The sequence below is a fragment of the Zychaea mexicana genome, assembly GCF_025766255.1.
Source record: "Zychaea mexicana strain RSA 1403 chromosome Unknown BDB00scaffold_5, whole genome shotgun sequence".
Taxonomy (NCBI): domain Eukaryota; kingdom Fungi; phylum Mucoromycota; class Mucoromycetes; order Mucorales; family Lichtheimiaceae; genus Zychaea; species Zychaea mexicana.
In genome coordinates, this window is record NW_026516668.1 from 280,608 (window position 1) to 296,569 (window position 15,962).

Sequence of the window (15,962 nt, forward strand, 5' to 3'; positions counted from 1 at the left end):
AGAGGCAGGGGCTTAGATTGGCCGCTCAACAACCATGACATACGGCTAAACCTTTATAAAGACTTTGGATCCCTGGGAAATATTGGCATAGTGTACCTAAACTTGCTACGTACTCTTCTTCGAAGCAGTGTTACCATTGCATTAAGCACAGAGATTTCATGTCTGTTTTTAAACTCTTAGCTTTGATGTGTCACCATAACGCTTCATCGGGCTCCTATTCTCCTTACTGGGAGGATAAGACTCCCGGTAATTTTGGTTTGCATGCTACAGCGCACAACGTGATGCACTTGATCAGTACTCGTCTTCTTTATACGAATATTGTCTGTCTCTAACGATCATATTTACTACAGGATATGTCGCATCATATCTTCAAGTGTTAGCATATAAGCCCGATAGTGGTCATTTTATATCGAAAATGTTTCCATTTACTTACAATCTTATGCTATGTTAATTTTATCCCTATTGTTAGCATGTAATGCACATCATCCTGTACCGCAAGGAAGCGACCACATGCCCATCGGCGCCGGTTCATTCAGTCTCTAATATATACGGACTAGTATACATTTGAACGATCAAAGAGAGAAAGACCAGTACAAAAAGAAATTAAAGCTTTTCATGGAATGTAACTTTCCAATTTAGGTAGAGGAGGCATTGTAAGTAAACCCGTTCTTATGGTACTGATCCTTCTTTTGCGCGTATTATGTGTTTCTCGATTTACAAAACAATCTTTTTACTCTTATGATAGGTAACAACTTTATTCACTTATGTATGCATATATCTATTTTACCCCTCGGTTCTACGACGCTTTATCTCTTTTCCTAATTTGTCTATGCTGATTTTAAGATCACGACGTTCTTCTTCCAACTGGCTTGCAGCAGCGGTGGTCGATATATGGCTTTCTTGTGCCATCCGCTCGACTTCTTCATATATCAATTTTCTTCGGCAGAAAAACCTCGACTCCGTGGGATCCTTTCTCCAATGCGTGCGGTACGTTTCTTCCAGAGACTGAACTGAAGGCTGCCCAGCAATCCCAATGGTGTACTCGCGCCAGACATCGGTTACAGTTCTAAGCTTTCTGTTAAGCTTATAGTTTAGTGGAGGCGGTGACGGCGATGCCAAAAATGAATTTTCCATTGGAAGCACATCGCCAATTGCGGCAGTTTGATGATCAACTTCGTTGCTTGCGATGCCAGCTTCTGATGTCGGAGCCATATTCGGCGGATCGCGAGAGAGGTACAACAGGTTAGAAAAAATGGAGTCAACAGCTTCTAGAGTACTGGTAAAACCTTGTCGCTGTGACGTTCCAAGAGGCTCAATGGTGCTTCTGATGCCAGTGATGTCGCTGTTGAAGTTGCCGAATGAAGATCGCAGTAATTCCGTTAAATGTGGCATAGCCCTTTCAATCTGTATGCCTAACGGCTCTTCTTCTTCGCTAGTTCTTCCTGGATAACGCAACATGTCCAATTCGTACTATTTGTATAGCGGATCATCAATATGGGGTGGGTCCACAAGAAATCGGTCGGATGGAGCTTTTTCAGAATTTCAGAAATACTTTAGAGATTTCGCCTTGAAGTTGTGCTTTATACAATATGATATGATAAATTGTAACTATGTACCTGAATAAAGCCAATCTTTAAATATTATTGAAAGTTTCAAAATGTTTGGACCTGCGAGATCGTTTTGGACAGTCCTCGTTTCGAACTTGTTTTCCCAGTACTCGATATCGGGGGGGGGGGGGCTTTTTGTTGCAAGCTCTGTGGTGGATCAATTTTGGTCCGTGGTAACCAAATGCACCAGCTTTTTGGGCATAAAAGCTGGCTAAAGCACGAATCGCTGGCTTCGGAAGACTTGTCAAGTAGCATCCGATCATCTTGTCCGAGCCCCACCGTCCAATTCGGCGTTGATCACTGTCAGAAATATCTTGTAAAGCAATAGACCTCGGAGCACTACCGCGGTTTATGTGGGTTATTTTGCTGGATCGAATGCCGACAGCTCGAAGCGCTTCCTGATACCCGTCTCTCTGAATATTGTAAGTGATAGCTTGCATACGGCTGGCACCCTTCCAAGACATATATGTCGTACCAATGTCAGCGTGACGTTAAATCGGGGAACTCTTCGTTTTCAATTTGCCAACGGCGAAAAAGGTGGAATGCCAAAGCTCCAATCGGGCAAACTTCTGCACAGCGGTGTCTGATGGCAGCTCCGTACTCGGCCCTTCCATGCTGGTTGGTTTTGCCCTTGTTTATGGTGATAACCAGAGCAATGCACATGGTGGGACCTTCGTATTTCAACTCGGTACAGAACAAATCTGGAAGCTGCATAATACGTTTGGTCTCGCCTCGACCCAGAATCGCATGGCCGAGCAAAAAAATGAAGTCAGTTGCGCAAATGATGAGGTGTGTTACGTCCAAATTGATAGCGTGAAACGAGCTTCAGTTCATCCAACGTATATCCATCGTTAAGTGCGTTGATGCCACGGTCCTCGTATTCTTTTCGTTTACGCACTGCATTTTCGCGGTCATAGTCGCTCAAGAAGTTCTTGACAATCGTTCCTCGGGCTGGTGGGTGCATATTTCCAAGGACACTGGCTTGCACAGCTTGTAATGCTAATACTGCTTTGGCATATGCCTGTAGTGCTTCTTTAATCAAGCGCTGGATTATTTTTTATTTTATTATTAGCCACTATTGCTTTTAAGAAAGCAACAAGTTTGGCTTCAGTGACAGTGCCACCGACTTCAAGCTTTAGTATGCTGCACCACGACTTGAAAGAATAAACAAATATCCGTAAACAAAAAGTTAGTGTCACTGAGGTTTATACTGGTTTGCTTTAATACTCTAGCGCTTTAACTTCTTTAACTACTAATCAATGCACCTTCCAATGCGTCTATCTTGAAAAAATGCATGTTTCTTGTGTTTTATGCCAAGTTCTTGAGGTGTCTTGTCACTGCCAATTGGACTTGCTCCTCGAGAAATGCTTCGTTGCGTATATTGACATTGAGTTGAGTGTCGTTAGCAGTGTCGGGTGAATTCAGAGTAGGAATGCTTGACATGTAATATGACGCCGATAACAACGGCAGGAGATATTATCAAAGAATTATAGTTATAATAAAAAGAAACTCACCATTAGAAGCTATTTACCATTCCCAAGATGGTAAAAACGTCGTCGTCGAGGATTTACGCTAAAAGAAGCAACCACCACCCGCCAGCACTGCACCGGTAAAAAGAAAACCAGATTCGTGCTTAGGACACACAACATCATCTGATGTACAGTGCTAAAGCAGCTATAGCTCAAACGTTCATGCTATAATAACATAAACCTGCGGGTATCAATGAGCAGTTACAGTAACAGTTACCAACAGGTTGCAAATACGAATGTAATAAAAGCAAAAGAAAGAAAGAAAACGGAAGGAGAAAATCTTCAAGTAATAGATGGCGACTACCATGGCGGAATTTTACGATTTTTTAACATGGCGCAGCATTACGGCGCCCTTTTCTATTATCATGGCGGCTCATATTTCTTTTACACTACTATGTACTGTAGTTGCAGAACAAGCTGATGCGCTAGACAAATACAATGTTATGGCAACTAGGGCGTCACTCCTTTTGATTTACCAAGTTTGGCTCACCGTCTCGAAAGCGGGCAAAATAACGCTGTGCGGTACGTTCTGGCATGCGTAGTTGACGTGCAGCTTCTGCACAGTCCAAAGTCACATATCACTGAGTTCAATGATTAACATATATGTGTGTTTGCAACGCGAACCTAGTTAAATGCATGAATAATGATGATGATCGGAGGATTGTAAAGTACACAATGCTCAATAAATGGCTCAAAATTGTTTAATATACCCGGTCTTTTGGAGGGACTTTGCGAGGTCTTCCTCTTCCTCTTTTTTCTATGGCCTTTGGTAGAGAGACACGTTTTGGGGGCGTGCCTTACCAGTTTTACGGTGGGTTTAACTTCGTTATCGTCTACTTCATGCTTGTGTCATACATAAGTAATAATACCTAAACAACTTTTCAACCTCATCTTCTCTTATATATTCATAATTACCTTCTCTGTTTCATTTGCTGATCTTGTCATTGACACAAGAGAACGTGCATGCCATCTTTATCAGTATTGAGTTTTGTGTTAACAGTACGGAACTGATCTTCGTTTTTGGTATCATAGATCCTTCTTCCATGCTTTCTTTGGGCCCTTGCTGCTCTTTCTCATTATAGTCAAATGGTAATGTGGCGTTGTATTGAACGCAGTCGTTTTTTTGTCTGTGCATAGTGTTGGGGTGTGATGGCAAGGGCCTTTTTCATAAATGCTCTTTTCTCCGCTTTAGGACTTAATGGACAGCACTCAACTTTCATCAGCTTCTTCTGCAACTACAGTACAGTAATAGTATAAAAGAAATCTGGCGCGCAGTAGGCGCCATCATAGAAAATATTAGACGCCAAGATTAAAAAAACACCGCGCCATGTTAAAAACCTCATCCACCATCCGTTTTTTTCTCGAGCGTCAAGTTGAAAGCCAAATTCCGCCATGGTATAAGAAACGGGATGCCATCTAATACTTGAAATCCAATAGCAACAGCTTTCGGATCCATATTGTACTACTCTGTTCTCCTTCTCGATACATAATTTGTCTACAGACTGCGCCGAAGTTCCGATAGTCATAAATTGCAAATGCAACACATGGATTTATTTTTCATATCGAGGTAACGGAATGAGTATAGTCCCTTGTTGGTTGATGATCGATGATTGTATACCAAGTAAACAGATAGTAGCGAAAAAGATGACATGTACCCCGAAATGATTGGGAACTCATTTGTTTTGCTGCATGTCAAAAGCATACAGTGCATTTCAAGGAGCGATACAATAAGTAAGCATGAAATTTTACTAGGAGCTCGTGTTTTATATGGGTGGGGGAGCTATAACAACAGGAAGCTCAATACCATCAAGACCATAGCGTCATTGCCTTTATTGTACGTTTCTTTGACCAGGTGCTGCTTATATCATGACCGAATGAGCATTTCTTTTTGCGCCACTATTAATTAAATCATGTGTACTTTCTACAGAAATATGTCGGAGACGATATCCTCAGTTTGATAATATGGACGCGGATCATCTCGTCAGTATACAGAGCATTTCGTACACACACATCCCAGTAATAATCTATCTCTTTACGAGACACGCAATGTGTTGGTATATGTCGTAGGTATAACAGCAGGATTTTCTGAAGTTCAACATCATTTTAAGTTCTCTTGAGTTACAATGATATACACAGTGGGCTTCTCGCCAGTTAGATACTTGTAACAATTAGATGATAGTGGCTGCTAACCACAGTAAATCGTGTAACCTGCTCTGTTTTATACACATGTAGGTAGTATGTAGTGATAGTAGTAGTTGTCAGCTACTTTAACATTGGGACAAGCCAAGCTGTTGGCGTGAGATCACGAACCTTTACAAGTATCGTTATAAAAGCTTCTTGCCTCTTACATAAAATTGTTTCAAGATTTTCAAGTAAAGATGACTGGTTCGACTCTAATATGACGTAATACATAAATAATGCTAAGCACATATATCGTGCGTTATAAATTGATGTAATGGAACTTTTTAGGATATAGTTGAACCAATCAGCAACTTTGTTATACCGCTAACTTGCTGTGCTTCAGAGCTAATTAACTACTACTACTACACGATACCTGAATGTGAATGCGATATGTGAGTACAGTTTACAGTAAAATAATCTGGTTACAGCTGCAATGACTGACCAAATGTGACTCGGCTCCGCATCGAACCCTATCGAGATAAGCGTGGTAACTGCAGTAAGAGTATTCAAGCAAGTCAGGATCATCTTTCTATACTTCACGGTTAGTATGCTGAACCTACACGATACCACACATTGCGCCAAGCTCTACAATTACTTGGACCTTGTTTTTAGCAGAATAATGTCGGATCACAATGCCATACAATGTGTATAGCAGACATTTTCGCTTGAACAGAAGTGAAGTTTATCGTATCGATCCTCAGGTAATAGGGTAATACTGTATGCTTGATCTTCCAATGGTGCTGCACCAAGTGTGACCATCTTAAAATAGAAAGATTTGCCACAACAACGTGCGATTGTTGTTCAAAGCGTTTTAGATATTCCTTTCTTGGATGAAACAAAGTGGTTAGAAACTCTTTGGCTTCGATATCTCTACCGTAGCATCATCCCTATCCACTCTCTCCCTTCTACGAAAGTTTCTTTTCACCTCTTAAGAGATCAAGTTCCAATTTTCATCAATGACATCGCGCCGTATAGATTCAACGCTTCAACTCCATCCAGAAAGAAGCGACATAGCACATACACAAATATACAAATTTGATATATCCGTATGTATGCACTCGTGCGTCTTTTTCTCCTTTTCCGCGTTACTCTGTTCCTTTCCATATCACATTAAAATCTATACAAAAAGTGGTGTTTATTCTTGTCTTCTCATTAGATAAAGACAGACTTTTTTGTTGTTGTTAAGCTGTTATGTAGCGTATGAAACATAAAAACGAGAGGCGGATTGACTTTCGAGAGTATTCGTGTTTGATGGCTGAGGAATTAGCGGTCTAAAGCTCTTGCTTTATTGCTCGTACTTGTCCTTAATGTCCTTCCATTGTTTCTAATCATATGATAAAAGAAACATTAGAGATATAAAATAATATATTATTTTACAATTCTACATATTGAATATGTACTTACGCCCTTGTTCACATCATCCCAAATCTTGTCGGACAAGGAGTCGAAACCAACTTCAAATGCAATGGCCGATGCGAAGATTGTGGCAACAAAGGTCGAGTTCTTACGGAAGAACGTGTTGTAAACGGTACGCGAGAGACCAGCGGAAGCGGTGGCAGAAGGCATTTTGTTCAAATGTTTTAAGAGTGGGGGAATTGAAGGGAGAGATTTCAACTTTTTTTTGTTGTCGGTTTAACAAAAAAAACAACAGCACCGGGCTAATCCAATGGGTGATGTCAACCCTGCAAAACTCCGCTCTTCAACTTTCGTATTGGTGGTGTAACACAGGTATACGATAACTAAGCAACCTCTGTTCCTTAGCAAATAAAGGCGATAACCATTACGAGGGTTCCAATAGAGCAAGCGTGGCATTTAGTAAATCTTGGACTCCTGTTTTTTCTCACTATATTGTAACATGCATGATTTATGATTTGACGTTTTACTGTTAATGTGCGGTGGTGTAGTAATATAAACACGTTATATATACTAGCTGCTTCCTTTTATGCTGTATAATTTCAGTAGGAGTATCTACTCGCTCATGCAAAAACACATCCAGGTCTCACACTAACGGTTTACAGAAAAGTAGGATAAAAAATATTGCCTATTGAAACCGGCACATCACAGTCGATGTGATAGAAAGGTGACAGTACCTATTGACATATCCTCAGAAAGAAGTACATAATAGAGAACAATAAACTTTAATGCATTGTGCTTCCAGGGAACGATTCGGAGCTCTTTTAGTAAGGAACGACCATCACAAGAAAAAGGCAGGAGCAGTAGCATTGTTGATGAAGGAGAAAGTGTGGGGGTTATTGTTGGGCTAGTTCATTTCCTTTCACTTTTTTATCTAATGTTCTCCAGACTTTTTTGCTCCTTCTGTACTATTAAATATACTATAATAATCGAGCATTTTTATGGTCATAAGATAACAATGCCACTTAATACTGTAAACGGGAACAGCGCAACACGCCCACGGGGGTGGTTGAAGGGAAGAAAGGGAGGGGCGGAGGATGGGAGAATATGAGGAGAGAGAGGGAGAATATCAATCCCCGAGCGTTAAGTTTTTGAAAAGACAAATGCAGCAGAGCCATATGAACTGCTTATATTTTCTGCATGAAAAGCAACTGTTTTGATGATGGTACATGTTTTATAATGAATATAAGCCGCGTTTCTACTTATCATGGGGTAGAATGGTAGGCACTCTGCTGGACGCCATAAAAGAAGGGTTCTCCCTCTCATACATAAAAGCTAGGAACATACTGCATATTATCGCGTTGCCTTATTGTTTCATACAAGCATAAAAGAAAATATTCAGACAGAACGCCGCATAAAATTTGCAAGCACGCATAAGAATCAGCACGCACTTCATTTTCCACAAACGCATAATTCTGAGCTCTCCTTTGTAATAAAGCAACTACATTCTCTTTCCTTTCTTCAATACACACTTTTAGCACGCACGCTTTACCACACGGCGAACAAGCTAGGGGATCACATCATCACCCAGAACTGCTTCTATCTTTCCTTTCAAAACAGTAGTAGTCTTTCACTCTTATTTGAGATATTGCTTTCCCTTTTTTCCCTTTCTTCTTCTTCTTTCCCTTTGATTGTAGTACCATTCTATTGCCATTTCTTATCTTTGCTAGAAGATACAACAAAAGCCTTCCCGTCTTTTCTTTTTACAGCAACAACAGCATTAGTAGATGTTGGCTCGACCACCGAAAATATAGCAGCAACCCAAAAACCCAACCAACCACGCAACACAAATACACTCATAAACCTTCTTCTCCAAAACATGAATATTGTGCGTACGAAGCTGCTCCAAATATACCTTCCTCAGGTTCTTCGCTTTCAAAGGTTTGTTACATTTCTTTCAGTCCATTGTCGTGTGTAGCACATGTATTCAATGTGACAGTTTTCTATGTGTACATGCATAAAGATAAATACGTAAAAAAAGAAACCTTATTTAATATAAATTTTGAAAGCATGGGCTTATGTCATACCGAGGAAGACATAAACAGTATCCAACGAAGTACCGATATCGATAAACAGTTAGAACGCGATCGGGGCCGACGTGAAAAAGAATACAAGATTTTGCTTCTCGGTATACACACACAAATATTCTATCTCTCGCTGTTTCCCAGAAAAACTGGGTTGTGCGCGTGCAATTTTTTTGGGAACCATCATGAATTGTTATACACGATGCTACCATGTATGCATACCAATAATTGACTACTATACCATTAGGGAGCGGAGAATCGGGAAAATCAACCATCCTAAAACAAATGAAGATTATTAACCAAAACGGATATACAAAGCAAGAGCTATTTACATGGCGAGTCATTGTTTATCGTAATATTGTCGAGTCAGCACAAGCATTGATGCAAGCCATTATTGATTTTGGACTTGTTTTTGAGATACCGGATAATGGGGTAAGGTTACGGGCTCTCTTCTTGTGTTTGACTGTGGACCTTGAGGGTTCATCGTAATGTGGCTAAGATGGTAGCTCTCATCTTCCTCGCACTCATACTATGTAACCTCTTCTGTTCTTTTAAGGAGCATGCCCGACGGATACTTGAGTTCCAAGTGCCTGGCGATCCCAAATTCGAACTGGACACCGATCTAGTGGACGCCATAGAGTCCATATGGAAAGACGCTACGGTGTCCTTGTGTGTTGAGGAAAGGAGACACGAGTTTTATTTGATGGATTCGGCACCCTAGTATGTTGTTTTGCACCACAAAAAGAAAAGAAGCGAGTGAGCAAGAGAAGGAAATAAAGGGGGTGATACTTAGAGGGCTAATTAGCATGAGTGTGTTGAAGGTAGCCCCTACCATGAGACGTCCTCTTCTCTCTCTTCCTTATTTGTTCTCTATGTTCATTCTGCAGATCGCTGAAACACGCACATCACTAATGCTACTCTCCAAATACCTGTTAGCTTTTTCACAGAAATAAGGCGCATAGGCGATCCAAACTATATCCCGACAGAGCAAGATGTCTTACGCGCAAGACTAAAATCAACGGGTATCACGGAGATTCGGTTCCAATTGGGAGGTCTTTCTATTCAGTAAGTGCGGGAGCGTGGTTGACGGGAGGTCGTGAGAGAACTCTGTAGCAAGGGGGAAAGCATTTACTCGCAGAGAGAGAGAGAAAGAGAGAGAAAGGAATGGTGATTTACACATACACGCTGGTTGAATACATGCGTGTGGTATGATTTGTGGCTGTATAATTAGCGCCTCTTATTGACAAAAGACAAACTCAATATTCTAGTATGTTTGATGTCGGAGGCCAACGATCAGAAAGGAGAAAATGGATACATTGTTTCGACTCCGTTGCATCCATTATTTTCTGTGTAGCCCTGAGCGAGTATGATCAAGTGCTATTAGAAGAATCACGACAAGTAAGACAAATGAAAGAGAGCAGAACCTTTTCCAGGTAGTGGTTGTCAGACAATAACGTAGGGAAAATATTTAGAACCGAATGCTTGAAAGCTTATCCTTGTTTGAATCGATCGTCAACAGCCGATGGTTTATTCATACGTCCATCATGCTATTTCTGAATAAGGTTGACTTGTTTAAGAATAAGGTCATGCGTGTACCATTGAACAAATACTTCCCAGACTATGGAGGTAAAGCATCTCACCTGTTTTCCGTGTTCTATAGTACAGCGCTTGCTCATTGTCAGTCTTTTTCTAGGAGGCAGAGACGCAAACAAGGCGGCAAAATATATCTTGTGGCGATTTCTACAAACAAACAGAGCAAAACTTAATTTATACCCGCAGTAAGTTCACCAGCAACAGCACATTATTCTTCTGTACATTTGTTAATCTACTTTCTACTGACCATGCGACATGTAGTCTGACACAAGCAACTAATACTTCAAACGTAAGGACCTTGCTGTTGCTGTTGTAATCATTTACTGTAGTAAAAGGGAGACTAAATTACAGCTTCACCTTTTAGATACGCTTTGTTTTTGCCGCCGTTAAGGAGACGTTGCTGCAGAATGCCCTGCGAGATTCTGGCATGTTGTGAATAGTTTTTTTACTATTAAAAATATACGTAGTATTCACGCAAAAGCCCTACATCTTGCCCGCTTTAATTCTTTTTGTACAGATTAACAACGACAACGACAACGACCGTCATTCCCTTTTCTTGATTCTCGTTCCTACTATTCCACCAACTTTCTAATATTGCTATAGTCGCCCTTTTCCCTCTTTGGCAGGTGCGGTAGTTTCAATATGTATATGCGTCATCACACTACCCACCAGCTACTCCTCTACAGTATCACAGAGCAACACCACAGGAAATAATTAAGAATACTACTATCTAGTGTGTAATATATCATCTCAACAAACTTTTTTTTTTATACTTCTTTGACCGTTCTCTTCTTACATAAATCTTCCGTGCCCAGGTCATATTGCTTTAGCTTTGATGTTCGATCAGATAGGATATGGATGTGATAATTGTCATCCACTTATACGTTTATTAAAAACTGGGTAATCACCCTCTCTTTTCCCCTATGATAATCCAATCCATAAGACAATTAACAACAGAAGCTGCTCTTTTCGATACCGGTAACGTGGACCGTCGAGAGGCACCAAATAAAGCGTCTGCCTTGTTGCAGGCCCCAAACAAGTTTCGATATAGAATTACATATGACGGTAAATCTATAAACCACCATCAGCACAATAAGACAACAAATTCCTCACTGCCACTACAGCTTCGTCATGGTATCACCGACGTCAAGATAGCATATTTATTTCCGTTGCAGCTACTGTTACATCTGATATGTACTATCTAACACTACAATTCTGTCACTGCTACCATCTGTATCCATTATACAGACCGATCCATCCTGAAATTCGCAAATTCGCAATGTCTTGATTTTGAGGTCGATCTTCAACAAATCAATGATACACTGTCATCACCGTCGTCAGTTCCTCATCAACAACGCCAGGATATTTCCATAGAGCAAGTTCGCTTTAGTTTTGACCTGCTGGGTTGAATGAAGTAACTTGCGAGACTCTGGAAAAAACACAGAAACGAGCGACATCATTGCCAGCGCCATTGATATTGTGGAGCCAATCTGTGTCTAAGTGCAATACTATCGGTTCTGCTTTGCCACTAAAATATGTCACACAACTCAAGATGATGGCGAAATTGTACAGGGCGTTATTTCTCCACAGACAGACGCTCAGTGCTTATGGACATTTGCTGGTCTGTTCACAGAAAGAGGTTACCGAGCCGATCCAATCGAATCAACTCAGCCTTTTGTTGACAGTTTGCATGAGTATCTAAACGGACTCGGCTTTCTTTCAAGCTTCAGTGACCCTTTGTATACGAATTTATAGCGTGTCGACACATCCATTCCAGCAGTACTTATACCGACACGCTACATACCACTAGATACCAATCCACCCTATGTTGCAGCACCCAGTTTGATGGCACCACACGGATTCTGGGGCTTCGTTGAAAACGTGTTTGACAAGCACCTTTGCTATCAAGCTGGCAACAACCAGCGCGTGCGAATTACACACTATTTGACAGATTATATTAACCAAATCTACGACGGTTGCACGCTTTTTGCTTCGGCTTTAGGATTCGTCCTTGCATTGCTACGATCATCGCAAGCGACTGTTGCAACAGCACCCGAAAGAGCGGCGATTACACCAGTACATCTACGCTGACATTCGAAGCACACGACTCATACGCCAACAGAGTAATGATCACGCTGTATACCAGCAGGACCAACTATCGTGCCGAAACATTGGATTCTCACTTGACACGGACACGTACAAATTCTCGCCTGACTTTCTGATGGTACTGAAAGTGCAAATGAATGGCATGACCTCAAAGTCAGACGTGGCGCGTATAACTATGGCGACACCGATAGAGCCCCTACTTTTACTTTACATTAGCACACTTGACAATAAGTCCAGTCCAGCTATGTACTCCTGTAAACGATGGTGGTGGTGACGGCAAGGAAACTGACCAGGGCGCTGGTCTCTCCATCTACCATCCTCCGTCTGATCTAGTCGGCACTCCAGGGAACCCGTCACCAGAGCCTGTCCAATAGGTCTTCACTGTTAAATGACCTCGATATTTCTGGTGGGGTTGTGAGTAAAGTAGAGACGAACACACCTTCCCAATTTTTTCGATGTTTGTGCAACCATCAAGCCATGCATGTGAAAACTTCAATACCATTACCGTTTTTGATTTTCGTTAAAAATGAGAAGCTGTAACGTATTTTAAACAATTTTGGTAATCCTTCCTTCTTTCCCGTTTCTTATTTTCTTACAAAGTTGTCATGCCAGCATGAGCTATTCAGGCACATCTGTCTACTTTGCCATTGCTACTCTCATTTCTTGCATTCCCGCAGTTGCCGGTCTTGTAGCGCGATGGTACGCTTATAAGTGGACCGGCATTCTCCTTTATTTCTGTTCCCTGGTGTTTCTGTTCCTGTCCGTGTTTTTCTATGTCAGTTTCAGAATCGTTCGACATGGGTCTCCGTTTTTACTCGAGCTTCTCGACAAACTCAATCGTATTTTGTCGCCTGTGGCGTCGAAAGTTGCCAGCACCAAGTTCGTCGGTCCTGTCATTGCTGTCATTATCCGGGCCAATTTTTTCGCCTGGTTCATGATTTTGTTACTAAGTGATCAGGTTATCCGTGCACTTATTGGTCGGCTCGTGGGTCATCATGCAAGTCAGCGTAATTATTGTAAGTTTGTAAAAGTACTACAGGGTGTACATGTATATGATGAGCTTGCTTTAATATGTGCTATGTATTTACAGCTATCGTCAATGCGGTTGATCCGCAATTCCCAATGTTTGATAAATCGTTCGGTGATATGCAGAAGGATGATATCCTCAAGACACAATTTCAGAAACGCCTGCCGAAACCCGATTATTCGCAATCGATCGCATATACGCTTGCTGTAGCAAGCAAATTAGCTTACGAGGAAGTTAGTGTGATTAAACACGAACTTGAGAAGGATGGGTTTGATGTAAAACGGACATTTTTACCAATGGCGTTCAAGGTGTGCATTTATACGGACCGCATCTAGCCGATCTGGATAAATAAACGAACCAACTAATCCAATTTTTATCTATTTCACAGAACGCATGTGCATATATCATCGAAAAAGACGACAATATATTTGTAGTGTTTCGTGGGTAAGTATACAAAGTAGTATTATGAAAGGATAAGAGCACTAACAGGTGTATAAGTGAAGAATAATAAGATGTTAAATGTATTTTTTGCGTATTTAGAACCAATCCTATGAACATTCAAAATTTTGTCACGGATTTTAACATTGAAATGACCGAAATTCGTTCGCCATCGGGCGTTTCCATGGGCAAAGTACATAAAGGCTTTTGGGAAGCCATGGGTGATCCACACCGATCCTCTTCTCCGGAACAACAGCTGCAACGAAGTGCAACCTTACAAATCGAATTGAGTGCAGCTTCATTACACCGCACGGTACTATCGACGATGCAGGCCGCCACTGATATCGCCAAGTTTACGGTCAGGGAGCTGGTCAGCCATGTCTCGGATCCGATCGATAACAGCTGGATTGGATATGATCGGGATATAAGAAACCATACCTTGTATGCGCAAGCTGAGGAATGGATCATGGCACTAATAAATTACCAAAACCATGCACATCCAACGGATGATGAAGCTGTTGACTTGGACGAGTATCCGTCGATTCGTAACCCTCCACAGCGGAAGCGGTTCTATATTGCTGGCCATTCCCTTGGCGGCGCATTGGCAACAGGTAACATTACTTAATTGGGGCGGGAGAATTTTGGAATGGATTCCACTTGATTATGTTTACTCATGTATACAATATGCTTTGTAGTTTTTCTGGCAAAAATGTTGCAATCCGAAAGCCCTCTTTTAAACCAGTTCTGCGGACTCTATACCTATGGCCAACCTAAAGTTGGTGATGCCGAGTTCACTCGAGCATTTTACCCTGAAATCGCGACTAAAGTTTTCCACCATGCATATAACAACGGTAAATTGCATACCCTTTTTCGTTGTTTTTTTTATCCGTAGCTATGTGCTTAGTAGATCGTTGTAACAATAATATTAACTATCACACCTATTTTAGACATTGTTACTCGAGTTCCTCCATTTTTCAAATACTAGTACGTTTAAATAAAAGAACGTGTAGGATGAATGGGAAAGCGTAAAACGAGATATCTAACCTATAATTGACAACGGATCTCTATGTCAAATTTTTAGTACACCACCGGGCACCTTAGTTTTCATCGATTCTGCATACTCAGTCACCCTTCACCCACCAAATATGCGAACGAATGATCCTGTCCCTGTTCGACCAATTTCATATCTTCATCTATCCGGTTTGTTGAACTCGAACGTGATTCGGCGGCTTCCTCAAGAATCTTGGTTACGTGTTACATTCCGTCTTTTATTTCCCTTTTTCCTGAATGATCACTTCCCATCCGAATATTGCAATAGTTTGCGAGAAGGCACTTTAAACTGGGTTATTATTGGAGATGAAGGTCTGCAAGGCGGAGCTGCAGCTCGAGATGATGAAGAGAGTGCAGTTGGAATAATGTCTGCTACACCTCTGTCGCCCTTGACAAAGGCAACAAGACGTCATTTTTAGAGACAAACTCATCATCTATACATTACTACATTCTCATTTCATGTATTTTCTTCTACTTTGGATATATACCAAGCACTAAGATACTTTTTTGATAATATTACCGATGAATCAAGTAATAAGTAAAGCTATTTTATGATCTCGGATTTCCTTTCTCCACAGAGTTTATATTCCATCAGTTTAGTGTAAAGTTTATCAGCAAGCCTGCATGTCATATATGTGATATGTTTACATAGTACTTCTGTAGATTTAGGTTCATGATCTAATACTTTTACAGAAAGGGTGAGAAAAGGCGAAAGGAAAACTGGTACCGCAGAAAAAGATTTTCATTGGGATGGTGGATTAGCTTGATTTGGAGGATATCGCCGTGGATTTGAGTGACCTTAGTTGTTTCAGAAGTAGTTTGTTATGGGATAAACTATCGAAACACCAGTTTACCATGCGCTGCTGCCATCGTCAATTTAAAGTAGCTCAAAAATATAAGTGAGGTAACTATACATATACACACCTCTAGGGACGGACAAGTCGCTCTACATCAGATTGTTTCACGTGGAAGCATTCGTCACAAGTGATAATGA

General features: G+C 41.1%; 4 protein-coding genes across 4 annotated transcripts; 3 read left to right on the forward strand and 1 right to left on the reverse strand.

The window, feature by feature from the left end:
• Window positions 1–6,602: 6,602 nt before the first annotated feature.
• On the reverse strand, window positions 6,603–6,883 carry BDB00DRAFT_867520 (cytochrome b-c1 complex subunit 9; the record flags this gene model as incomplete). The annotated part of the gene is made up of 2 exons (XM_053126351.1): window positions 6,603–6,641; window positions 6,722–6,883. The coding sequence occupies 2 exons, from the start codon at window positions 6,881–6,883 to the stop codon at window positions 6,603–6,605; spliced, it is 201 nt and encodes a 66-aa protein (XP_052984625.1).
• Window positions 6,884–8,740: 1,857 nt separating this feature from the next.
• BDB00DRAFT_755063 (G protein alpha subunit) lies at window positions 8,741–10,783 on the forward strand (the record flags this gene model as incomplete). The annotated part of the gene is made up of 9 exons (XM_053118807.1): window positions 8,741–8,858; window positions 9,002–9,186; window positions 9,311–9,474; window positions 9,691–9,819; window positions 10,023–10,152; window positions 10,227–10,380; window positions 10,448–10,532; window positions 10,609–10,636; window positions 10,712–10,783. The coding sequence occupies 9 exons, from the start codon at window positions 8,741–8,743 to the stop codon at window positions 10,781–10,783; spliced, it is 1,065 nt and encodes a 354-aa protein (XP_052984626.1).
• A 487-nt stretch (window positions 10,784–11,270) lies between these two features.
• On the forward strand, window positions 11,271–12,922 carry BDB00DRAFT_910878 (uncharacterized protein; the record flags this gene model as incomplete). The annotated part of the gene is made up of 4 exons (XM_053128663.1): window positions 11,271–11,412; window positions 12,158–12,423; window positions 12,470–12,571; window positions 12,645–12,922. 4 exons carry the CDS (start codon window positions 11,271–11,273, stop codon window positions 12,825–12,827), a joined length of 693 nt encoding a protein of 230 aa, XP_052984627.1. The 3' UTR covers window positions 12,828–12,922.
• Window positions 12,923–12,967: 45 nt separating this feature from the next.
• On the forward strand, window positions 12,968–15,528 carry BDB00DRAFT_800027 (Alpha/Beta hydrolase protein). Its single transcript, XM_053121741.1, has 7 exons — window positions 12,968–13,469; window positions 13,544–13,788; window positions 13,869–13,924; window positions 14,021–14,529; window positions 14,614–14,769; window positions 14,866–14,902; window positions 15,000–15,528. The coding sequence occupies exons 1-7, from the start codon at window positions 13,067–13,069 to the stop codon at window positions 15,385–15,387; spliced, it is 1,794 nt and encodes a 597-aa protein (XP_052984628.1). The 5' UTR covers window positions 12,968–13,066; the 3' UTR covers window positions 15,388–15,528.
• The last annotated feature ends 434 nt before the right edge of the window (window positions 15,529–15,962 follow it).